Source organism: Cricetulus griseus, chromosome 4, assembly GCF_003668045.3.
Source record: "Cricetulus griseus strain 17A/GY chromosome 4, alternate assembly CriGri-PICRH-1.0, whole genome shotgun sequence".
Taxonomy (NCBI): Eukaryota; Metazoa; Chordata; class Mammalia; order Rodentia; family Cricetidae; genus Cricetulus; species Cricetulus griseus.
In genome coordinates, this window is record NC_048597.1 from 147,253,560 (window position 1) to 147,278,891 (window position 25,332).

The 25,332-nt window shown below is 45.0% G+C and overlaps 1 protein-coding gene across 1 annotated transcript in view; it reads left to right on the top strand.

The window, feature by feature from the left end:
* Positions 1 to 11,990: 11,990 nt before the first annotated feature.
* Positions 11,991 to 25,332, top strand: part of Kirrel3 (kirre like nephrin family adhesion molecule 3) — a 120,769-nt gene continuing 107,427 nt past the window's right edge. Inside the window, exon 1 of the mRNA XM_035443560.1 lies at positions 11,991 to 12,024. Coding sequence (XP_035299451.1) covers positions 11,991 to 12,024 — 34 coding nt within the window. The remainder of the gene's footprint in view (positions 12,025 to 25,332) is intronic.

Below are 25,332 nucleotides of genomic sequence, written 5' to 3' on the forward strand. Positions count from 1 at the left end.
TGGGGTAGGAGGCAGCTGCAACTGCCTGGGCCCTGGGCCTCCATACTTGGCTAGCCTACACTCCCAAGATGGCTCAGATAACAATGCCCTGGAGGATAGTACAGGCCAGCAGGAAGAGGAGGAGAGGCACCCTACATCCTCACACCAACCCCCTTCTCCCCAGCAGAGGTGAGCAGTGTGACAAGGCCCACCCTGCAAATCCAGGCATGGCCACCAGATTGTGAATGCAGCAGCACTTACTGGGTGGTGACTGGGGACAAGAGCATGACATCATCACCCTTCTATATTGCTTTCCACCAGAAAGTAAAGGATATGCCCGTGAGTCCACAGAAGCCTAGTCTGCCTTCTACCACAAGGTCCCTAAAAGCCTATACCCCACAGCAGTTAGGATGGTTTTCTTCTCACTTTTCTCCTTCCCTCTCTCTGTCCCCACCATGTTTGGTGGGACATGGGGGTTGTGAGGGCAAAGCTGGGTATCCTTGCCTGACTTCAGTGATATTCTTAGGGCACCTTCTCAGTCCTCCATGGCCAAATTTTATTTGGACCATAAATGTGTAATAAAGTGGTTTGTAAGCATAACACCAAGACACAGCCTTGTCCCTGCTGCTGGCCCACTCCAAGAAGGAACCTAGCTGCTGTCATGCCTCCTGCACTCCTGTTCACTGCCTGCACCCCCTCCAAAGCTACATTTTCTTCGCCGGGCCCTGAACTCCCAGAGGCTGTTCTGTGCACTCCCAGCAGTGATGCCTGTAACCATCAGCCAGCTCTATGTTGGTCCCTTTTCCCCCAGGTCTAGGTTGGTCCTCTAGACAGTATTTGCATTCTCATGCTACATCCCAGGAGAAGAGCCAGGACCTATGTTCTGTAACCAAGCAGGCCTGGGTGTAATCCTGTGTCCTCCATCCTGCAAATGCAAGTTCAGAAAAATTAATCAGCTTCCTGGAGCCCCACCTGTACAGTGGAGCTAATGCTCATATCTTCACTAACCTGTGTGAGATTAAATCCATGAACCATGCTTATCTTTGAGCATCATTGGGGTCCTCTGCCTTTCCAATGATCTGGGCCTCAAAGGACCTGTAGGTGGTGGAATGGGACACTTAGAGGTGAGGTGGGACTTTATAGAGCCCCTGACTACTCTTATGCTCATCTTTTTGAAAGCTCTTTATCACATTAAGAAAAAAATAAAAACAGAAGATTCCCTCTTTCTGCCTGGCCTCCCAGCCATGATTGACAGGACATACCGGGCTGAGACTCCCCAGGGATAGGGCACACAGCTGTCATGCATCTGTCCCCATTCAAACAGTAATCACAGACGTCCAACTTTCTCAGAGGAAACATATAAAAGCCTTCCAGGCATGTGGCCCCTTGGCAGCACCTGTTCCTTGCAGGTTAAATGGACTGCTAACAAGCCAGGAGAAGAAGGGCCGGAATGGCTTTCATGATCCTATTTCTCTGTTATGTCCCTCACAGAGCAGATGACTCACTGGAATTAAACTTCCTGAGTGAGAGACAAGCTGAGGAATCCTTGTATCTGTGGTAAAACTGTTGTCCACAAAATCCTTCAGCCAATGCTATTAAATGCCCACCCCACAGAAATTCTACCAGAAACCCCAAGATTGGAGATTGTGTTTTGGTTTATCAACCTCAACACTTACTGGCTATCTGGCCATGAAGATGTGAATAATACTTAGCCTTTTGGATTCTCAGTTTTCTCTCCCACCAGATAGAAACACCATATAGAGTTTCTGAGAATTGACACGGCGAACTCAAAATATCCCAGAAATTAATGAACTGCAACCATTTAGCACCAGGCAACTTTGATGATGATGAAGATGGGCCTGGCTTCCTTGAAAATAGACAAGGTTTGGCTGTATCTAGAATCCAAGAAGAATGCCTAGTGTCCTCATTCCAGTATGTAGAGGGTCATGATGGACTCTCCCTGCCTGGTCTTTACTAGTGGCAAAGCACCTGAAGGTGGCACATTCAGAGTCAGATGGTAGCCCTGCTGGAACTCTAGGCAGTTCTATCAGTTGACAGAAGGACCCCAGGCAGTGTTGGAGGGAAGATGCCAGAGAAGAAGGGTAACAAGAGCCAGGCATGGTCACAGAAAGCAGCCATAGGGCTGAAACTCAGACTCAACAGGGAGTTGTGTCTTGCAGAGAAGAGACTGGAATGCTGCACACTATGCTCCGAGTGGGGTCAGCCAGACAACATCATGCCAAGTCTCTCTGCTCAGCATCAGGTCTGTGGGCAAACTTCTTGCCCCTCTGAAATGTCAGTTTCTGGCCTGGAGGTGTACCTCAATGGTAGAATATTGCCTGGATGTGCAAAGCCCTGGATTCAAACTCCAGAATGGGGGACATCCCTTCATAAATAATAAGAGGCATGACAATGATGCCTGTTTCTGTGGTGTGAGAGTAAAACCATCAATATAAGATGACTAGTGAGAAGGCTTAGCAGGTAAACACACGTACCATGCATGATGAGCTTAGTTTAACTCCTAGCACTCTGAATGACAGGAGAAAATCGACTCCTAGAAATTGTTCTCTAATGTCCATGTGCATAGTGTCACATACACACACACACACACACACACACACACACACACACACACACACACACACAAAACAACAACAACAACAATGATAATAATAAAGAACAAGTACTTTTAAAACAATGTGCGAAGTTCCATGTCTATGGCTGTGCAGTTATTGTTGGCTGGCTTTTTCCTCCCTGAGATTCATAGGTTTAGGACAGCAGAATAGAGATTTGAAGGAGCCAAAGGATTGGTGACCACATGGTCACCCAGATTTCCTGTAGGCACATGGGATGTGGGACCAATAGCAAAACAGACTATTCTAGACCCCACAGCTGGTGGTGAGGAGCTGTTAATAACACTGTCTGCCTCAGCCGCTCTGTGGATGGGGCTGTGCCAGCTAGTAATGGCACAGCTGAGGCAGGCTTAGGAGGGCAGAAGGAGGCAAAGGCCACCCACTGTCTGTGACTGTGATCCTGCATGAATCTGGAAGCTTCGAGGTTTTGATCAGCAGGTGTCTGAGGAAGCCATGTTTCCTGCAAGAGCAAGTGAGGATGGGCTGGTGGACACAGAACATCCTTGGAACTATCACCACTGAGAGCTAACACTTCCTAAAAGACAGGAACTCAACACAAGCTTTTTATGCAATCCATTATTTTAAAAAACTCACTGTAAGAACACAGCTGTTCCAAGTTTCTCTTATAAGAATTTAATTGGTATGTAATAGCATAGTTAATTAAATACAAATCAATAGTTTAAAACAACTAATTGATACTTAATATGAATGGGGGAAAACTTGCTTCTAATATAATTAACTCATATTAAATTAGCTATGAAATAACAATTATGTCTTTACAACAATGTAAAGTTTATGGTTCTTTAATAAACTTAGATTAGCAAGCAATGAGACTCAAAAATTATGAAACAGGTATTATTGGCCTATTAAACGTTTATTATGTGTCCTAAAGGGCTGGGGCCAGGCATCTAGTCAATACGAACAAGCTTCCTGAATCTCCTCCTTGGGTCTCTTTATTATGGGAGTTGATCAGAAAACAGGGATCTTTGCTGATTTATGGGTGTCCTAATTGCATGTGATGTGTGTAATTATACTCAAAATAGCACCAGGTAGAAGTGAGGCGGGATGCCGGAGTTTAGCAGAATGGAGGCGAAAACTTCCCAAACACAAGGCCTGCAATTCTGCAATTGGCAAGGCATCCAGGGACAGAAAGGCTATTGATGGCTATGGATGGCAGTCACCTGTGAGAGGCCACTGAGCAGATACACAATGAAGACAGCCCTAGGGCCAATTGCAGCCTTCAGGACCTTTTATGAGGGCATCTCTTTCGTCTCCCAGCTCTGATCTCTTGCTTCTTCCTCCAGCAAGGCCCTTACCCAAGTGGAAATGACATGATGTCACCTTGTGACACTGTCTTCCTGAACATTCACCTGTCTTTAGTTTTCACGTACCTTTCACAAGTGAGGGCTGCACATTCAGAACCCCCAAAATCCAACATGGGAAATGCTCCATTATCTGAAAACTCATGTCCAGAAAGCTTATGATGTCAGAGCTTTTCAGGCTTTCAGATTAGAGATGTTCAAATGGGTGAAGACTATACAAATACTCTCTAAAGCAGAAATTCCAAAATCTGAAGCACTTCTGGCCCCACACATTTGGATAAAGGACACTCAACCTATTTATACCTGTGTAAACCAATTGGATAATTGGACAATTATTTTGCTAGGATAGGAAGCTTGCCTTGTGTATGGTGGCCTCTAAATGTTTGTGGGGTGGATATTATCCCATCAATTTTTGTTAATGTGTGCTGGCTGTGGCGGGTAGGATTTTTCCTCACAAGGCTCTCATGCTCGTAGCTGAATATGGCTGTTTAAAAGTTTCTTCAGACCAAAACCCCTGCTCACATTGCTACCTGGGTCTTTTTCATGTGGGAACTTGATGCCCACAGTGCACTGTGACTGCCCTGTAACACAGTCCCTTCATGGTCTCACCAAATCTGATATAGACATAACAATCCTTTGATATTTCCAATGAAAGATACAATGGCCATCCCAGCCTCCTTACTTAAGCTCAGCACTCCTTTAGTTCCAAGGCATCATCCAAAAACTTCAGAATCACTAACATGTCTTTGCTTCAGGGGCTTTTAGGTGCTAAGTCTTTCTCCTGCAATGGGGTCTTTCTCACTCCCTTCAACTTCTCCAGGCATCTGACTTATGGCTACCATGCTGACCTGAGGGTTCACCACATGGATTTAGTGAGATCCTTTCCCCTCTCACATTTCCGTTTTCTTCTCTGTAAGGAAAGAGGAGGCCCTTAACCTCCATTCCTGACTGATACTTGCCTCATCGGACTCATCATTTTCAGTACTTTATTCTCACCTTTTATTTGCCTTATGTTGGCTCTTTGGATTTTCACATAAATCATGAGAGGAAGATATTAGGAGAGGTAATTTATAGATGGAAAAATGAAACAGAAGCTCAGGGAGCCCACAGGACAGTTCGCTGCCGAGTGCTGCATCGCAGTATCAGCCAGCTCTGCTCATTCGGAAGCATCAGGACCTCCCAGCAACTCCAACCAGGTCCAGCTGGCACTTCCTCCATATGGTCCCAGGCACCATCTGGGGAATTCAGGCTATTTTCAGCCGTTCTGCTGCTCTCTGTGTTGAGATGGCAGGGATCTACATGCCTGTGTGTCCCTCTTGAGAAACCTTTGTGTCCTTCTACCTGTTTCCAGATCTCTGCTGTGCTCAGAGACCAAGAAGGGGCAGCAGATGGGAAGCCATCGTTTCTCACCTGGAGCGTGGCAGGACTCTCCTAGCCATTCTCACTCTCCTCTAGGTTTATCTCTTCTACATATCATCTACACTGGGTTAAAGTCCTCTTTAGTCAGTGCAGACTCCTTCTGCAGTTTCACCATTCTAAGGGCTCCTTGAACCCTGAAGGAAAAGGTATAGACTCCAGGGAGGCTCTTCTGCTGCACCAGGGTCTGGACTCCTCCTGATTCTCCTCACTCATCTCCCCTCTACTTCTGAAATCTTTACAGTTGCCCACCAGCAATACTCTAGTTTCTATTTGGTAACGTGTGGAAAAATGCTGGAGCCAAACAGTTTCAGAAGGGAAAATGCTAATCTTTTGCTTTCAATTTTCTTTACTAGGATACATTAATTGTACAAGGCCCTGGGTTTCATTATGATATTTTCATGCACATATATAGCACACCTTGGTAATATTCCTATTGCCCTCTTTTGCACCCTCCCTCCGTACCTTGATCACCTTCCTCTTCCCAAATAATACCCCTTCTGCTTTCTTGTCTTTTTTTTAAAGTATAGATTCTGCACATAAGAGAAAATGTGATATTTGTCTGATGGGGGAAGTACTTCTGTGTATGTTTATATTATTGATTGTTTAATAAAGTTCTGTTTGGCCAATGAAATAGCAAGTTAGACAGGACTAGGAGTCAAAGAGGATTCTGGGAAATGTAGTAGAGAAGTGGTGATCCAGGCTGGAAGTGACATAACAAGGAGACTCATATTTGAGCAAGGAAAAATAGGAAGTGTCCCTTTTCCCCTTCCTCCTCCAGCGGCGCCATGTGAGCCACCGGCAAGAGAGGGTGCCAGTGAAAGGCATACTCTATAAGATAAGTCTTATAAAATATATAGATTTATGATAATTAAGACTGAGCTAACAGATGAGAAATCCTAGTCATTGACCAAGCAGCTTTGTACCTAATATGTCTCTGTATTATTTTGTCCATCCACCATCCATGAGGTAGGGCAGAACTCGGGCAGCTGGAGGAGACCTCCCACATGGTGGTGGGGCTCTGGCGGCTTTTGGTGGAAAGATTTTTCATAACATTTGTCTTCCTGAGTCTAGCTTATTTCACTTAATGTAATGATCACCTGATCAACTGCTTTTTCCCACAAGTGGCATAATTTCATTCTTCTTTATGGATGAATAAAATTCCATTGTGTGTGTGACATATTTTCTTCATCCAGTCATCTGTTGATGGACATCTCAGATGATTTTATAACTTGGCTATTGGGTGTGTGGGTGTTTCTGTAGTCTGCTGACTTAGACTCCTTCAGGTTGACTCCCAGGAATAGTATAGAAAAATCTGCCATTTCTTTCTCCTCTTAGACATCTTAGGAGCTTCCATCCTGATTTCCCTAATGGCTGTCCTAGCTTGTATCCCTACCAACAGTGTATAAAGGTTAGAAAATGATAGTCTTCAACAACTGAATAAGATAGTGACTATGACAACATGGAATATTACCAAGGTGTGCTATATATACCTCAAATGGTAACTTTTATCATCGTTTCATCCAGCTACGGTGAGAAAGTAGGCTGGGAACAGGATAGGAGTCCTCCTACAAACACCCATCCACTCACATTCTGGAAAACGTCAGAAATGGGAGGGGCAGAAACTGCTTCCTGTCCATTGTCCCTGTTCTAGCTAGAGTTACTTGAGGGACCATTAGCCTCTAGATAGGAAATAACAAGTGGCAAACAAAATTCTCACAGCATCCCAGACTACCTATGAATGCTCCTAGGCCCATGGACACACAGCAGCCTTCTCTCCCTAGTGCCTCTTTCCCATTGTGTTTTGTGCCCATCAACTCTACTGTCCAATTGCAGCACGCCAGATCAGCCCATCTTTTGGGGCCCAGTAAGCAGTCATGTGACACTCTTCGCTAAGTGTAGCTGTGTGACTAAATGAAGGAGATGAAGAGAATCACAGACACTGGAAATAGCCAAGGTCCTCTGTAAAGCCAGCTCCTCCCCTTCCTGTCTGTACGAGTTAGCTAGTATGCTCTAACAAAGTATCACACAGTGGGTGACTGACACTGAAAAAACGGCATTCCCTCACAATTCCAAAGGTGGGGGCCATAAGATAGAAATGTCAGTGGGCTTGAGTCCTTCTGAAAGCTTTAAAAGAAGGACTTGATAAAGATCTATCTCCCTCTGTCTTAGATATGGCCATCTTCATGTTCATGTGTCATTCCCAATCCCTCCCTCCCTCCTGCCCCCACCCCTCATATCTTTCTTTCAACTCCCGCTTTTATAAGGACACCAGTGATGTTGTACTAGAGCCAATCCTAATGACCTCATTTTAACTTGACCACCTCTGCAAAGTACCAGTTTCCACAGAAGATCACATAGGGGGTCAGGCGTTGGTAGTGCATGCCTTTAATCCCAGCACTCGGGAGGCAGAGGCAGGCAGATCTCTGTGAGTTTGAGGCCAGCCTGGTCTCCAGAGCAAGTGCCAGGATAGACTCCAAAGCTACACAGAGAAACCCTGTCTCGAAAAAAAAAAAAAAAAAAGATCACATAGGGATGAGGGCTTTGGTGGGTGTCAGGGAGTAGGTGGAATAGGATTATGAGATATGAATAGGACAGGGTATACCCAATTCATCTCTGGTATCCTCTGGTCTGCTTTGACTTGCAGCATCTACAGTCATGGTATCCCTAAAAACTAACCCTGAAACCAGCTCTGAGTTCTAGGGTGAAGAACAACAACAGCTAGGTCTTTGGCCCTGAAGTATCATTTTAGTTCTCTAAGCCTTGGTTTCTAAGTTCAAAATGGAGAAAATAATTTCTACCTTGCTTACTTCACCAAGCTGCTGTGAGCCTCTAATGAGATAGTAAATATGAAAGCATTGTGAAAAAATAAGCGTGCCACAAATGGGATGCAGCATCGCAGTGCCTTGATTAGTAGTAGTGAGAATAAAGGATCCAGAGGCTAGAAAGAGCCCCATTCACAGCCTGCAAGCTGAAGAAGCCCACTCCATTTATAAAACCTTCCTTTTTATTCCTCCCTGGAGAAAATCCCACAGTGTTCCCTACTTGTGGAACAGTTCCCTGTTTGGAAGAATTACAAGTTTCATTCACTCGGCAAGCAACTCAACCTAACATAAATGCGTCGTGCTACATCTAAGCTCTTTCTACTTGGGTCAGGGAGAACTGCTCACCCCACCCCTAACATTTCTGAATCCGCCCTTTATTTAACTCAGCCATCTTCTGGCTCCGCACTTACTTGCCATGTGCTAGACACTGAACCTCATAGTAGGAGCTCGGGGCTGGAAAAGGAACTCTGATCTTTCTGTTACTCACAATCCATAGCCCCAAAGTTCCCAGGGTGCCAAACATCCCTTCTCCTTAAGAAACATCCCTGTCCTGATAGCTGTTTCTGTGCACATAGCACTGATTAAGCCTTTGTCCTCCTCAGACAGTGCCCTTACAACCCAACTACGAATGCCTTTAAACTTTGCTATGAACAGCCTTTTAAAGCCAAGGCTCCGTTCATTCATTTTCCATGAGGCCTTTGGGGAATCTGGGTGATTCTGCCACTGACGGAGCCAAAGCTAGCAGCCTATTTGAAGAAGACCCCATATCTTGAGGTTCAAAACTAACGTCTGTGATTTCACTCTACTGTCTGTCTCAGAGACAAGAAAGGGGACTGGCTGGTGGCTGGACTACCTCACAAAGAGAGAGTCGCGCTCTGTGTGTAGTGTGGTGTTCTGTTCTCCCCTGATAGCCTTGGATGGTTTCTGTTTGTTTTGTTTTTTGTCTTGGATGTTTCCCCAAGCCCACATGATGACTTCCTGCTTCCTCCCTGGTCTGTGTGTGGTCAGCACTCCTGACAGTGCTCTTCCTTCCCAAATGAGCACTCACATTCTCCTGCCTCATCCATTTCTGTCCCTGCTGCGGGCTTTCAGGTGTGGATGTGGTGAGTTCTAATTTGACTCCACGGATCTCTCCAGAGGGCATCCCAAATTTTGCATGTGACAAGCTAGCTAATCCTCATATCCCTAGTCTCCTGCTCACTTGTTCTCAAAGGGATCCTGATGGCTTCTCCCCACTTCTCAGCAAAGACGCAGCCAGAGAGCCCTCTCACTTAATAAGTTTCTGCAGTGTGCTTATTAGTGCCTTATAATGTAGCCGCCTAAATAATTAAGAGTAACCCACACGTGTCAAATTAAATGAACCAAATACATTGAGAAATTACCTCATCCTCAATTCCTTTTATTAATCAGAGCTTTTTAAAAAATTATTTCCCTGCTCATTTACAAAAATCAAATGTAGTCAGAGAGCCTCTTGCTTATAACTGTATGAGCACTCAGCCTCTCCTCTGCCACTCACTTGGGAGGTTTTCTAGTATTTGACACATAAAATAAGTTAGGTTGCTTTGTAGAGACAGACCCTATGGACAATCAGATACGACAAGTCACTCATACTCCAATCTTCAGAACTGTTCCCACACCTGAGAGTGTGGGAAGCTGCCCAGAAGACAGAGGAAACATTAACCAAATTCTTCCAGCATCTTCTGCCCTCCTTCCTCAATGCACCCTAGAGTCCTTCCTAGGCTCAATCTAGTAGCCGTGCACCCTTTTCCACTGGAAGCCACCACTGATGTGCTTTAGGCAGGTATAAATCAATGACAAATATAGTAGGAACCTTCACCAATTGTATCTTTCTTTTCCTGCCATTCCAATGGCCTGGCTAAGTCTTCCTATTGGAAGCACCTGGACTTTAGATGCACACTCAGGAAAAAAGCTATTGTTGGCTGAACCTAGGAGCTTACTCACACCCTGTACTTCTACTGGACCCCTGTCTGCATGCTACATTCCTGCCTTGGAGGTGGCTATTAGAAGGAATCCACAAATATAGTAAGTAAACATCAAAGGGGCTTTGATCCACATGGCCCTCGACAGAACAGGAGCCCCTGAAGAAAGGGCCAAGGCCTTGGATGGGAGAACTTGACGTGTCAATTTGGGTGCCTGAGATGTGAAGCTGTTTGAAGTGAGGGCGCTTTGGCTGCGCCTTCAGATGAGTGAGCGAGCGTGCCGGGGAAAGGAAGGGAAGTGAGCCTTTGGAAACAGCACCCTCGGATCTGCCTCTCTGCTCTTTACTGATAGTCAATAAATCCCTTTAAAGAATCAGGAGATCAAAGCTGTTGACCTCCCTGGGCTATGACGGCCCACCACCACCTGGCAAGCTTTGTTTTCCCTAGGGCACACGCCCCTAAGCTGGACTTATCTGTTCTCGAGGCCCTGCACTCCTTTCTTTTCTTCCTGTTGTCTTCAGAGGCTGAACCTGAGCAGTAGCAGATGGATGCAGAGCATCCTGAGCAGAGGCAGAAGGAGGAATCACCCCACTCTGCCTATTCTCTAATGGCCAAGACACCTACAGGTGGACGGCCAAAGACACATCCATGCCATGGACAAGTGGGACACCACTCAGTAGGAGCCTCCTTCTCTGAGAACATGGGTGGAAGCAGCCATGTAGCAGGAGTCCTGGCAAGATTCTGTGGGGGTGGAGCTGCAGTCATATGCCCTCTAGAACAATATCAGGTGCGCCCATTTGCCCAGTTTAGGGCAGTTGTCACATTTGTAAGGCTTCTGAACAAAAAGGTAGAGATGATGAGTCAAAAGCATGAAAGGCAATCCCTCAGCATTGTCGAGCCCCGCCCCCATCTGTATCACATGAACAACAATGACCCATCCACATACCGCAAAGCATTGCCGCAGGAGTCAGAAATTAAAGTGGATGTGAAATTGTTTTAGAATTCATAAAGAACCCAAGATAAGTCAGGACTAAAAGCCAGATACCAAAGCGTATGACTTGACTTCTAGTGAGGCAGATGTACTCAAGTCCAACACTAGCATACAATAGAAGCTGGTTTATTAAAATGCTCTCCAAAAGGTAGTGTCTGGCATTTGCTATCCAAAGTTGCTTTTCTTCTTATTCTTCTGGGACTGTCAACAGTACTATGAGTCCTTGTGTCTCAGCATTGCTAAGTCTACACTTATCAAGTTCTAGATGATGTTGCTGTACAGTGCCTGCCCATAGGAATACACAAAAATCAGCAACTGCAGAATCCCACCCTTCCAGAAGGTTGAGCACATTCTGCCTAGCCCTCATCTCTGTGTCTTCTCTACTCTCACTATTCATCTTGATCAATCATTGTGTCTGCTCATGCTGTCCCACTCTGGACACTACCAGGGGCTCTTGTTCAGCTAGCTAGTCTGGCCACAGTCTCAAAGGGACTTGGTCATGATCCCCAATACTAGACTATTAAAACCCACATAACCCAGAGTAATAGTTATGAGAATGGATTCTGTAGCCTAAATTCAAAATCTGGACTCCAGCACCGGCTAAGTCTACTCACCTCATACATCTGTAAATGAAGGTAGAAGAAAATGGAGAGCACAATATTCACGCCTCACCTGATGCTAGAAAGATCCAGCAAGAACTATTGACTTGAGTTATGCCTGGGATGTAAGTGCTGTAGAAATGTTTGCTAAATCAGCAGCCCTGCTTATCCACAGCCCCCGATAGGAAGTCTTTTCACACCTGACCCATTCCCAACTCACCCACCTATGTTTTCTTTCCAGAGCTTGGCCTCCAGAAGAGAGGATGCTGTCTGGTGCTGGGCTACATGGCCAAGGACAAGTTTCGGAGAATGAATGAAGGTTAGTGAGAACCTCCCTTCCCCTCATGGGTAAGACAGTGAGGGGAGAGTATACCTACAACTGTGGTGTAGAGGAACCTGGACAAGGAGCACACGTCAGCTCAGGAAGGAGAGTGGGAGGCTCAGCTTTATCTTATCTTCATGGTGCGCTTGACACAGGGGAGAACAGCTGGTGCCAAAGCATTGGATGCTGGTGCTGGTGCTGGTGCAGTGCTTCTTTTGCTATCTCCTCCCCCCATGTGTCCCTTACCCCCCTCCTGAATTTGCTCTTCTACCCACTTGTCCAGTCCAATAAAATCTGCTCCTGTCATCATTTAATCCAAAGTTCTCCCTCCTCCTCTTAAATCATTTCTACTTCTTGAATTGACAGCACCTTATAGGGCAATCAGGAGAACCCTAAAGATCATGGCAGCATTATACTCCCAGAGCCTGCCCTTAGAGCGCTGCCCACCTTCCCAACTCCACAGACTGAATTCTGTCTCCCACTCTGGCATTGTTCTGCCTTCCTCAAGCCCTGGGCCTTTCCTGAGGATCACCTGTCTCCCAGAGGACTTGGGGGAAGGTATTGACTTTGACATGGGGGCTGGCATGTGAGAACATCACTGTCACTTATGGGTCTGCTGTAATAAAGAGCCAATCCTCTCCATCCCCAGCCATCTGTCTCCACACAGCTAATAACCCTCTTCATCATATGCCACAGACTGTTTGTCAGGGTTCAAAAGCAGATAGACAATGGCTAGGGTGCCGTTTATTCATTAAAATCAGACAAATGGAGCCTTGGCTTCTTCTCTGCTGCCCAGCTTGCCATGAGCTGCCCCCCCAAAAAAATCAGGGCTCATAGCTTCTGTAACTCCCTTCCCACTCCAAGCAAAAGAGAGGCAGAACACCCCTATCTTCTGGCCATGGATTATACTATACACAGCCCTGGATTCAACAGCTGCCTCTCCTCCCAACCCACCATCCATGACACTCATGTATTTGTATGTGGCCCAGACCAGAACCCTAGCTAGCTGTGTACCTGTCACCAAACCCATCAAGATGGCAGTCTGCCAGGAGTTAGGTCAGTATAAGTAAGCCCAGGAAGTTCTTATCTCTTACATTCACTGCCTCCCTGTTCATGAAAACAGCAGCTTCCAGAAGCCTCTTATCATCTGTAGGAGCCCCATGGCTGAGCACAGCCAGGGGTTGGGGCTGCATATTTTGTGGCAAGGCCATCAGTCTTTTTTCATTGACTTTTTTCTTGCTCATCACCCTCTCGGTTCTCAACACTGTGGTCCAGAAGAGAGTGGGAGACAGTAACTTCTAATTTGTGGGAACTGACAGCATGACTCTGTCCGTGGTGCTGAATAGACATGTTCTCTTCCTGGGGATGCTCATTACAGAAACAAAGGATGGGCGCTTAGGGATTGGGATAGAGATAAAGAAAGGAAACTGGGCTGCATTTGAATCTTGAAGCTCCAGGTATCTGACCCCAGCTTCTAAGTGGCCAAGAAAATGAAGGCAGGGTTGTTGAGCAAGCCGAGCCAAGATGTGTGATGAGTTACAAGTCTCAACTAACAAAATGGAAACAAGCTAGAGGAAGCCCACACAGTGTAGTAGGACAAGTCACGTGCAGTGTATTAGTTCTTCTGGAAGGGTCCAAGTCACCATGGGAAGCAGGGAGACGTACCTGCTTCCAGGTCAGACAGCCTTGCTTTGCCAAGTGCCAGACAGCACATTTTCTCTCTTCTAAAGTTCATGTGCTGTTTAAGAAAGCAAAAGAGAGGTATGTTCTGCTTGGGTCTCATAAAACCCCAACCCATTTGCAGATAAGAAAGGCATCTGCAAACACAGGGACTGTTTATGGTTTATAATTATCTCATAGCAATACTCAAAATAATTATAACTTCTACATGTTAATAATTAAACAGGAATAACAGCCATGACATCAGTCAAGCAACAGAATTCTTGGCTCATGCCAGACAACATACCTTGGTTTGATTTGAACAATTGATAAAATAGTCAAAAATAATTATTATTTTTCTCCAAGTGACCAGAATTCATGAGCTATTGGGACAATTAGCTGCTTCTTCCATTAGAGATAAAATGGGATTGCTTTATTTCCATTTCAGAATAAATATAAAAGCTTTGCTTGTGCTGTATTAAAACATATTTGTTTTGTTTAACAGCATCTAATAAGGTGTCTGTCACCCAGGGAGAAGTGATCCCCTATTTCATTTGTTTCCTTGTTAATTTCATATCTCCTTTTATTTTATTTTCTCTCCACCACCACCCCCTCCTCCTCACTACATTCCAAAAAATAACAAATATTTGAGAAGGAGCAAGAGAAAAATAATGAATGAACAAGAGCTTTAGAGATCTGGGGCTTGTCGTAAGTTAGAGTAATCACGATTGGTGCTGTTAAGCTATACAAAGCAATAAAAAGAAAATGCTATTCAAAGATCATTTAAGGAAGCATGTGATAGTCAATGAGAGAGTTGCTCTATTTGGGAGCACTTAATAGCTTCTTGGAGAAAATCTGTAGCATTTGCAGCAAAGTGGGGTAGTAAATGTTGGGGGAGAAAGTTCTTCCCTGTTTGGACTCAACAGTCTGGGGATCCAATAGGGCTGTAGGCAAAAATAAGCTAAGGGCAGACAAGCATGGAGGGGATAAAGACGGGCTGGGCCCAGAATGTCAGAGTTTCCTGGTGTTTTTGTCTTCCAGTGATTAAGAACTTGATGCTTTAAAGAAACTGTTGGAAGGAGGTTGTTTATTTATTCATCAAACATTCATTGAAAACCATAAAAATGATACCAGTTTTTCAAAATAAGTGTCAGGCTCCATTGTGAGCACTGGAGCTGTTAAAGTGAATAAGGCATAGTCCCTGCCCACAAGGACCTCGCAGTAAAATCACAAGGCATGTCTCACTAAAAAAAACATGTCAACAAAAAGCACCTGCTCACACCTCACCTAAATCAGAGCCCCCTTCCCTCGGCGTACGCTCCACCTGGTCAACCAGTCTGTTTTCTTCTCAGTGTGTATCACAATTTGTAATGGTGCATCAGCTTCCTACTTGTGTACTGTGGGCTCCACCTGTTGGAGAGGGAAGATCTCACTTCCTCTTTTCATATCCTTGGAATGTGAAAAGGGGAGAGTCACTTGTGGTAAATTACCTAGGTAAATGTTTAATAGAGGCTGTGAGCTACAAAAAAAGGATATCCAAAGTCACTTGCAGGTACTTGCAGGTCACTGGCCCCATACTGGAGTGGGACTGCACTGGTATGCTTCCTGCACAGAGGTATCCCCTTGAGCTGAGGAGAGGGGCAGATGACAAACTCCCAGGATGTTCAGAATCCCAGGTATGACTGCTTCTCACCACTCAGTGAAGGGAAATCAACAAGGCTAACCTCCCAGCGCTGTCTCATCTTCGCAGAGCCACTCAGTGATCAGCACAGCACCTGAGGCTGACAGAAGACTCTAGTCTCCTGGATCACCCAGAAAAGAAGCCAGATACCTGGCTGCTGAGGCAGCTCATAGTTCCTGGGGCCACGACTGTGCTAGTTCTGGTTCTATGGACAAGTGTGTGCTCACTATAGCCCCAGTCCTCACCTCTCAGCCCTATGCAGGAGACCAGGCTATAGGGGCTGGGAACAAGGAGTCTTCTAAGCCCTGAAGTTCTTTGTGATGGATGGGAGCCTGTTCTCTCTTTCTGTAATGATAAAGAACAACACTGATCTACTATCTCCTAACAGAGATTTAAAAAAAAAAAGCTTCCCCATAGTTAGAGCAAGTATGTGGACCCAGTTATGGGAGCTTGTCCTGTCCTGGCAAGACCCTGGACATCTAGAATTCAGCCCTCTCCAGCACAGAACTGAATAATTTTGATAAGGTCACCTGTAAGACTCTATCTATCAGTTTGTATTTCCGTTGCTATGACAAAACACTAAACAAAAACGACTTGGAGAGGAAAAGGTTTATTTGCCTGACAATTTAGGGAAGTCAGGGCAGGAGCTCAAGGAAGGAACCTGGAGGCAGGACCATCAAAGAGGAGTGCTACTTGCTGCCTCGTCCCTTGTGGCTTATTCAGCCTGTTTCCCTGTGTATAAGAAAACCCTAATACCACCTGCCCAAGGGTGGCACTATCCATAGTGAATGGACCATACCACATCAATCATTAATCACAAAAATGTCCCCATGGACTTGCCTACAGGCCAAACTGATGGAGGCAATACTTCATTTGAAGTTTCACCTTCCTGGGTGAACCTATCACATGTCAAGTGGACAAACACTAACCAACAAAGGCTCTAAATTGTGATGATGCAAACTCTAATCTGCCTCTCAACCCACTGCCCACACCCTGTTCTTTACCCATCCCATAATGTTGCATGCTTTGGTAACCAAAGAACCTCTGATTACCAAAGGGCCCTGTTTTAAGTTGAGTGGTTTTGCCAACTGTTCCCAAAGTACTTCGGAGTTTCTTTCTCCTGCCTCTCCTTGCAGAGATCGAGGTCCTGGTTGACTTTGATGCTGCCCAACCTGCAAACAAACTATACTTCTATCAGTGCAAAGGGTAAGCAGGAGTAGGTAGCCTGGGACTTCTGCCCAGAGCCCAGAACCTAGGAAGGGCAAACCCCATTTGTATGGGCAGCTTTTGCCAGGAGGCTCCTTGGGGCCAGTTTGGCTCATGCAGAGGGCATACAATCATTTTCCTGAGAGCATTCCTGAGGTGCCTGCCACAGTCCCCAGGATATTGCTTAATACTGTCATTTTGTTAGTTGGAGCTTTGGGGCGCATATTTTTTTCTTATTTCATTTTTCTTGATGATGTGTTTTCCTCCACTGGGGCTACAAAGCTGGTTATTTGTATAGCGTCCCTGTTTATTATTTATGGCAAGACCCAGGCTTCCAGGGCACTTTATGATTGTTATTTAATTCACTCAGCATCTTGGAACAAGAGACCAGCTATTTCCATTCTCCTGCCACAATCTGATGGAAGATTCTAGAGCTTTGTCCCAGGCTGATTCTCCCAGCCATCATTCCTACAGAAGACCTGTTTATCTAAGGCTAGTGGGTTTCCTTGGCTGCAGACCATGCCAAATTACAATCCCCTTCCCTCACCTTCATATCAATATCTTACTATGTCCTGGGGATTTTACCTTCTGGGTATCTTCTGAATTTGCCCCCTCTCCTGTTCCCTTTCTCCCCTATACTCCTATTCTCTCTGTCTCTGTCTCTCTCTCTATCCCTCTCTTTCCCTCCTTACTCTCCCTCCCTCTCTCTCTCTCTCTCTCTCTCTCTCTCTCTCTCTCTCTCTCTCTCTCTCTCTCTCTCTCTCTTATCATCATGTCTGACCACCACTCTCAGCCCACGACATCTCCACACATAGCCAAAACCATGCTTCAAAATGAAATTTGATAGTATGTTCTGGAAAATATTTCAGTGATTCTTTATTGCTTTTTACGAATATTTCAACTCTTCCCATGTTTTCTAAGGCTCCACATGATCTGATTCCAGTCACATGGCCCTTTTTTGTTCTCCTCAAAGAGGCCATTCTCTGCTACACAGGACTTTGGTGCCCTTGGTCCTTCTTAGAACATGCTTCACACTCAACCCATCCATCTCCCTGCTCTTTGCATGCCAATTCCTGCTTATCCCCCAAATCTTGGTGTCAATATCTTTTCCCTCTGGGTCCTCTGATCCGCTCTCCCAGGCTAGGTCAAGTTTGGGTACTTTATGCTCCTGTAGACCACTCCCATGCCCTCCAAAATGCTGACCTCTGTGTACAAATGCATTTTCATATTACAGTTGTTTCACTAATAGCCGCCTGCCCTCCCAGTCAATAAGCTCCTTAGGTCTGTCATGTCTACAGGGCCTAGCTCAAATGTTTGCACACAATGGATAATGGCAGGAGAGTAAAGACAGGGGCTGATTTTGGCCCCAAGATGTTGGGACTGAGTGAAAATGAAACCTGAGCATGCATCTAGAAAAGAGGAAAATGCCCCCAGAAAAGGCATGTGACTTGCCCAGTATGGCACAACCAGCAGGAAAGTTGAGCCTAGGATCAGTAAGGGAAAAGCCCCTAATCAAGTGGGTTGGAGTACTCTTTCAAAGAGACAGGCTGCAAGAACCTCTGGGGAGGGGGGAAGGAAGTAGGTTGTTCAGACAGTGTCATGAGAGAACATGTAGAAGTCATGCCCACCCACCCTCACCCCCACAGCTCCCCACTGTGCCAGGTTCAGAAAGCCTGAGCTGGAGGTGTCCTCAGCAGCACTGTTGTCCACCAGGGAAAATCAGCCATTCTTCATGTCAATTGTTTGGATGCCTGTTTTGGTTTAAATATTTCATTTAGCATTGTGACTCGTAAGGCTGAAGGTCAAACACTGTACCTTGGGGGTCAGAAATCTAGATGCAATTGCAGCTCTAGTTTATAGTAGGCTTAGAAGCAAATCATCACAGACGTGTGAGGCCAGAAGAGGGCCAAAGGACATCTAGTTGATGGCCCCTCAAACTTTCTCCACTTGCTCATCTTTTGCTGAAAAAAAACTTTATGTGACTCCAGAGATACATCTTTACAGTTATATGACTCCAAGTACATAGGTGTGTAAACTAAGCATTTACTGACGATAAATCGTAGAGGAATTAATATTGTCTAATCTTTGATACACAACATAATTTCACCACTTATTAAAAACAAAGGCAAATTTGAACACTAATGAGATAGGTGTGCCTGTTTATTTTTACATAAATAATTAAATCTTGACTAAATATTTGCTGCTCCAGGGTGTGGAGCATTTCTAATGGTTTTCAGATCAGTATTTTGGTCTTAAAACTGTCAGTGCCAGGAAATCTACTTTGCATAAGCGTATTGTATGACCTGGCAGCAGTACATTTACTGCACTTCAGAAGTTGTTGGAAATTCTGCCCTATTCCCTAGCCAAAGTTCATTTCATGCTTTGTTTTGTTTTGTTTTTAATAAAACTCAAATCACCATTTTTAATCTTTTTTTCTTAACTTATTTTTACATTCCAATCCCAGTTCCACCTCCCTCTTCTCCTTCTGCTCCCTCCACTCCCCCCTCCTCCCATCTGCTCCACAGAGAAGATAAGGCCTCCCCTAGGAAGTCTACTAAGTCTATCCCATCATCTCATTGAGACAGGACCAAGGCACCTCCCCACCCCCCACGTCCCTGTGTCTAAGCTGGGCAAGGTATCTCTCCATATAGAATGGGCTCCACTAAGTTAGTTTGTAAATTAGTGTTAGATCTTGGACAGACTGCCAGTGGTCTCATATATTGTCCCAGCCACACCCTATTAAAGGAGTCTAGTTCGATCTCATGCAGGTTCCCCATTTGTCAGACCTGAGTCAGTGATCTCTCACTAGCTCAGGTCAGCTGATTTTGTAGGTTTCCCCATCATGGTCTTGACTCCTTGGTTCATATTATCGCTCCTCCCTCACTTCAAATGTACTCCAAGAGCTTGGCCCAATGGTTAGTTGTGGATTTCTGCATCTGCTTCCATCTGCCAAATCACCAATTTAAATAGCAACTTTTAAAATCAAACACTCAAATTCAGTACAATCCAAAGATGCATTACTTTGATACTTACTAAGAAATAGTAAGTAGAAAAATAGTGAAACCTTTGTCTTCCATAATTAAATGGTTGCGTTTCTATAAGAGCAAAAACTTTGCATGCGTGATAAAAAAAACACCACAATTTGTACCTTTTGGTAGTCTCAAAACAGAGCTAAGGTGATTCAGGAAGCATCCACAACTCTGTGTGGTGTGATGGTGTGTGCAGTTCATAGTGACATGCTGTGTGTTCAGAACCAAGGCTGCCTTGCATCTGAGAGATGCGACACACGTGAGTACCGCCAGACACACCTGATTCACTGCATGTTTGATTTCAAGTTCATTTTTTTGGTCATTGGCTGCTCAGAAACCTTTTATTGATGCCAAATTCTCTATCACCTCCACACACAGCCTAAACCAAGTCCCCCATGGGGTCATGATCCATAGTTTAATAAGCTGGGATGTAGTCCACATCATCTCTTGATGGTTCCACATCATCACCAAGTTCCACTGGATGGAAAGATTCCATGAATACTGTGGATCTGGGCACTCAGGACTGACCACCATTCATCCAGTGACTCTCTGTGCATGGCACAGTGCCAGCTTTGTGACATGTGAAGGTGGTCCCTGCTGCCAAGGCTATCAAGCCCATAATATTGTAGTACAATGTCACAGCTGCCTTTACCATGTATAAATAATCAGCTGTGGCCAGAGAAGGAGACTCCATTCAGGCCATAAACCATGCAAGGTGTAGTGAGGATGGCTTCTTGGGGAATTTGTCACTTGGCTGCTTTTCTTAAGGAGGCCATTGCAACCAATGCTTGAATCCAAGATGAGGGGGCAGAGAGAGAGAGAGAGAGAGAGAGAGAGAGAGAGAGAGAGAGAGAGAGAGAGAGAGAAAGTCATGTTCTTATAAAGAGGTTTCAAATTTTATACTCCTTCAACCCAAGGAGTCTTCATCCTAGCACTCCAGCTGTGCTAACAAGAGACCAAGAGACCTGGGAAGCAGCAGCCATTGGCAAGACATTGGTCTCCCCCATGCTGTGTCCTGAGGAGGGGTCATTTCCCCTTTCTGCTTCTATACCCTCATCTAGTCCCAAAGTTCCATCATTGAATTCATTGAGTGGGGAGACACTCGCTCCAGGCCCCTCTCCCAAAGTCTGGAGAAGGCATAAACGAGAGGAAATAAATGAGGTGCCTAATGACCTGGAGTGCCATAAAGTTTTCAGAGCTGTGCAGCAGAATGAGCAGGTTTGGGGCTGAGATGAATTACCCAGCACTTTATTGAAGGGAAGTCAATAAAAATCCGAAGGCACCTTTGCCACCTTCGCAGAGTGGTCATTGCACAGTGCCGGGTCCAGCACTGTGGAAGCAGCAATGGGGTACTGTGTTTCCCCCTCGACTCCATCTGCTTCTTCCCTGTGCCTTTCTTGCTGAAATATATTTGTTTCTATGGAAACGGTGTTGTTACCGGTATGGGAGGAGTTTAATGACATTCAGAAGTACCAAATCAAGTCCATTTATATAATGGTTTGAAATACACATAATAGCCTATGGAATATAGGACACGGTGACAGTTTCAGTAACTGCATACTGAGTGTGGGATAAATAGAGCAATGTAACAGTCCCCCACCTCTGAGTCAAATGGACGGGGAATAACCAACATTCTTATCAGTAAAGAATGTCACGTCTCAACCTCTGGTCATGAAAGGATCTCGAAACACAGCATACGCAACTCTTTTCTCATTGAGGAAGGGTGCTAAGCCATGGTTCCCCTGCACCTGCCGAGGTGTGGCCCACAATCAGGGACTGTGGGTACAGAAGTGAAGATGTGGCTGTGGATGCTCTCAGACCTAGCAAGCTTCCCATCCAACATCCCTTAGTCTGCCACTCTGGCTAGCCTGCGGCTCTCACTGTGCTGATAGCTGCACTGGGGTCTGTTCTGAAAGTTCATTTCTGTTTGATTTGGGGATTTATTAGGTGCTGACTGTGTGCTCAGAGCTGTGGGAGACATGGGGGACTATCTTTACTTTGCCTAGATCCCCCAGAGGCACATCCTAACTAAGGATTCAAATGCGATCATTTATCTACAGGAGAAGAGGTTACCAGAGTGACTTAAAAAAAATTGACATGGGGGAACAGAGGCAACATAGGGTACCACCCAGCCTGTTACCAACTATCAACTATGAACAACTAGAACCTAGATTTGTGGAAACTCTGGGACATGATGTAGAATATTGGCTTAAAGCGAGGAGACCCAAGGTGTGGGACATTTACACACTGGCTCTTGAGAGAAATGGGTTGGAAGATGTTTGGGGCTCACACACAAGGGGGTAGGAGTGTTGGCTTCCAGAACTGCTTGCCTGATTGATGTGAGTACTGCCTAAGAGAGAGCCTCCAACAGCAGAGTTCACAGTTACTGGCAATCATTAGCTGCCCCCACAGTTTCTGAAATGGTACAGCCTAGAGATCCAAGGGGGTCCAACAGAGCTGGGGACTTCCCTCAGAATTTGAGGTTTGGTGAGAGATGAGTGGCTAGTGACAGAGAAAGGTGGGGTGAGAGAGCCAAAGAGATGTACAGCGGATGTTGTCTTGGGGCAGAGCAGTGGGTAAAGCCAGTAGTTCTGACTGCTGTCATCCTGGGAAGCTTCAAGAAAGAGAGAGAAGGACCAGAGTTAACCCATGAGGATGTCAGCTCAGAACACTGCTTTTATATGCTTGTTTCATTTACCACCCACCACATCAAACGTGTCATCCCATTTTTGAAAACTCTTATTTCATGTGTATGGGTGTTTTGCCTGAGTGCGTGTCCATACACCACATACATGCCTGGTGCCTGCAGAAGCCAGAAGAGGGCATCAGATCCCCTGAAACTGGAGTTAGAGATGGAAAGGCACTAGAGAGCCTCCATGAGTGCTGGGAATTGAGCCTCAGTCCTCTAGAACAGTGGTTCTCAACCTGTGGGGTTTACATATCAGATATCCTGCATATCAGATATTTACATTATGATTCATCACAGTAGCAAAGTTACAGTTATGCAGTAGCAATAAAATAATTTTAGGGCTAGGGGGTCAGCTAACAAGAGGAACTGCAATAAAGTGTTACAGCATTAGGAAGGTTGAGAACCACTGATCTAGAAGAACAGAACCAGCCCTTAACTGCTGAGCCATCATTTCCGCCCTATACCCCATTTTTTTAAAACTTTTATTGAACTTAGAACAGTATAAAGTGCATCCTTTAACCTCCCATCCTCCTCAATCCAAGCCCCACCCCTCAAATCCCTTGCCCAATTCATGTCTTTAACTTTTGTTTGATTTGTTTATTTATTTAATATTTTTGAGATTCCCTGTGTTTAACCAGGATCATCTGTGTGACCATGGGCTTGGAACTAATCATAGGAGTCTGATGGGCTCCTCAAGGGGTACTAGATACAAAGATTGCCCTTCCCCAAGAATCCATCAGTAGCCATCAATCAGTTCAGGGAGGGGTAAAGCTTAGTGAATCCCTCTCTGATCCATGATTGACTGTTGATAGGCCCAGTCTTGTGTAGACCCATTGCAGGCTGCCATGGGTACTCTGCAGTGATGACTGCACTCGCTGTGCCAGGCCCAGAAGACAGCCTTTCACGGCCCTCCTCCCTATCTCCCTGCTCTTACTGTCTTCCCAGCCCCTCTTCGGTGTTGATCCCTAAGGCTGGGTATTTATGTCTTGTTTAAGGCTGAGCATTCAACTGTCAATTATTCTCAGCATCCTAAGCAGCCATACAGCTCTGTAGTTATGACCATTCATTACAAATAAAAGCTTCTCTGATTAAGGATGGGAGTGGCATTTGTCTATGAACTTAAAATGGTTAGGAATTATTCAGTGCCATAACAATTTACCTAAACAACAATAATAACTTTACCCTTTGCAATTAAGACCTTCTCAGCCAAGGGATTTTGACTGGGTTTACAGTATCAAGCAGGCACTCTCTCTTGTGGATCAGGCCTTGAATCTGACTAGTTAGATAGCCCCATAATAGATGCACCAATATTGTACCAGTTGGTACATCTTGCCTGGCAGATTGGTATTGTAGTTGATAAGATTCACAGCTGAGCAAAACCGTTGGTGTCTTTTTCTCCCCTGGTATCTTGTACTACACCTTTTAGGACTATGGAAGCTAGCCAGCCTGAAGGGAGCTCAGTTCCTGCTTACTTTATATCATGAAACCAAGGTGTGTATTCAGTAATAGTGGTTTATCACCTAGTTCTGGGGGCAACCTAGAGGAATGGTAAGAGCCTGTGTTGTTTGGAGGCCTCTGGGATCTCCCTAGACAATAACTTACAAGGAGCATCTTACAGCTGGCACCAGGGTTTTTGTTGAGCAACCCTTGGCTTTCTGGAGCAGCATTACCCAGACATTCAACACTTCTCCCCCCAAACACATTGTTTTTTAATTTATGGTTTTTAGTCAACTTACAAATCAATGGATTTCCATATGACTTTATCATATATCCTTAGTTTTAATCCCCTCCCGCCTCATTCTCCCATTCCCACCCATGCTTAAAATTTCTACCTCCCAAATTCCCCCTCTCTGTTCTTGTATCACTATGTTCTGCTGTCCCCACTTTGAGATGAGGAAACTGAAGCCTAGAAAGACTGAAACATTAACTTAAGGCATATGCCCAGGAGGTGAACTTGGCTTCTTATTTCCACTCTGCTTACTTCCGCAGGTAATATAAGAGGCAATTATATTAGGCAATTATTAGGAATGGTAGATGTGACTAAAAGGGCTGCAGTGTGTTCCTGCATTCTTTTTCCAAGGCTCAGAACTATTGTCTCGTATCTCCCCACCAAGCACTATTCACAGACCCTACTCTGCTCTTACCCTAGATCAAGACTGGGCCGGGTATTGAGTAAATTCTCTGGGCAACACTGTCCAGGAAGAATAAGCACATCCTGGGGAGAGGGCTTCTATCTGATGGTCCACAGAAGAAAGCCTCTTTCCCACCCTGCCCTCTATAATCTCCTCTTTCAGCCTTACACCTGAAAACACCAGGGATGGATGCCAGGCCACACTCACCCTGAAGCCCTGTTTCTTTAGCCTGTTTACAGGTTGGTTTGTTTTGTTGCAAAATACAGCCTTGATGCTTAGACAAGGGAGGTGAAGGCTAAACAATCCATAATTAAACAAGTCTCTTTCTTATTGAATATCTAGGAAACTAACATGCCAAAGGTCACAGTGAGCCACCAAAAGTGGGGAACACAGTTCTCAAACTCATTGTCTACAAAACATCTTTACCTGATATTTCAGGCCTAGTATTGCCTTGAAATCCACATTGGGAAATGGTGGTTTAAGGCCCATTCCTGCCACTATCTAGTTGTATGACCATTGTCAGATAAGAAAAAAAACATCATAGCTGCCTTGTGAGGACCAGTAAAGTAACATGGGTAAATGCTATAAATTGTAAAGTATTATATAAATAAGATAGTGTGTTATTAATTTGCATGAAGCAAACACTTCCCCAGGTAATGTTTAATCAAGGATCAAACAAAGAAACAAATCAAATTTTTTAGACATTAGTCCTGCTCTTGATGAAAAATAAAACCTTGACTTTGAACTTTCTTGACCTATGTTTTCTCATTTGCAAAATGGGTGTATTCATGATACCAGCCCTCTTTGTTGCATAATGGCTATGCAGGTGCTTTGGGAAGGTGTAAGCTCCATAGTACTGACTGTTGCAAGTGGCTACCCCAGTACAATCCCATTTGTGCAGAGATCAAA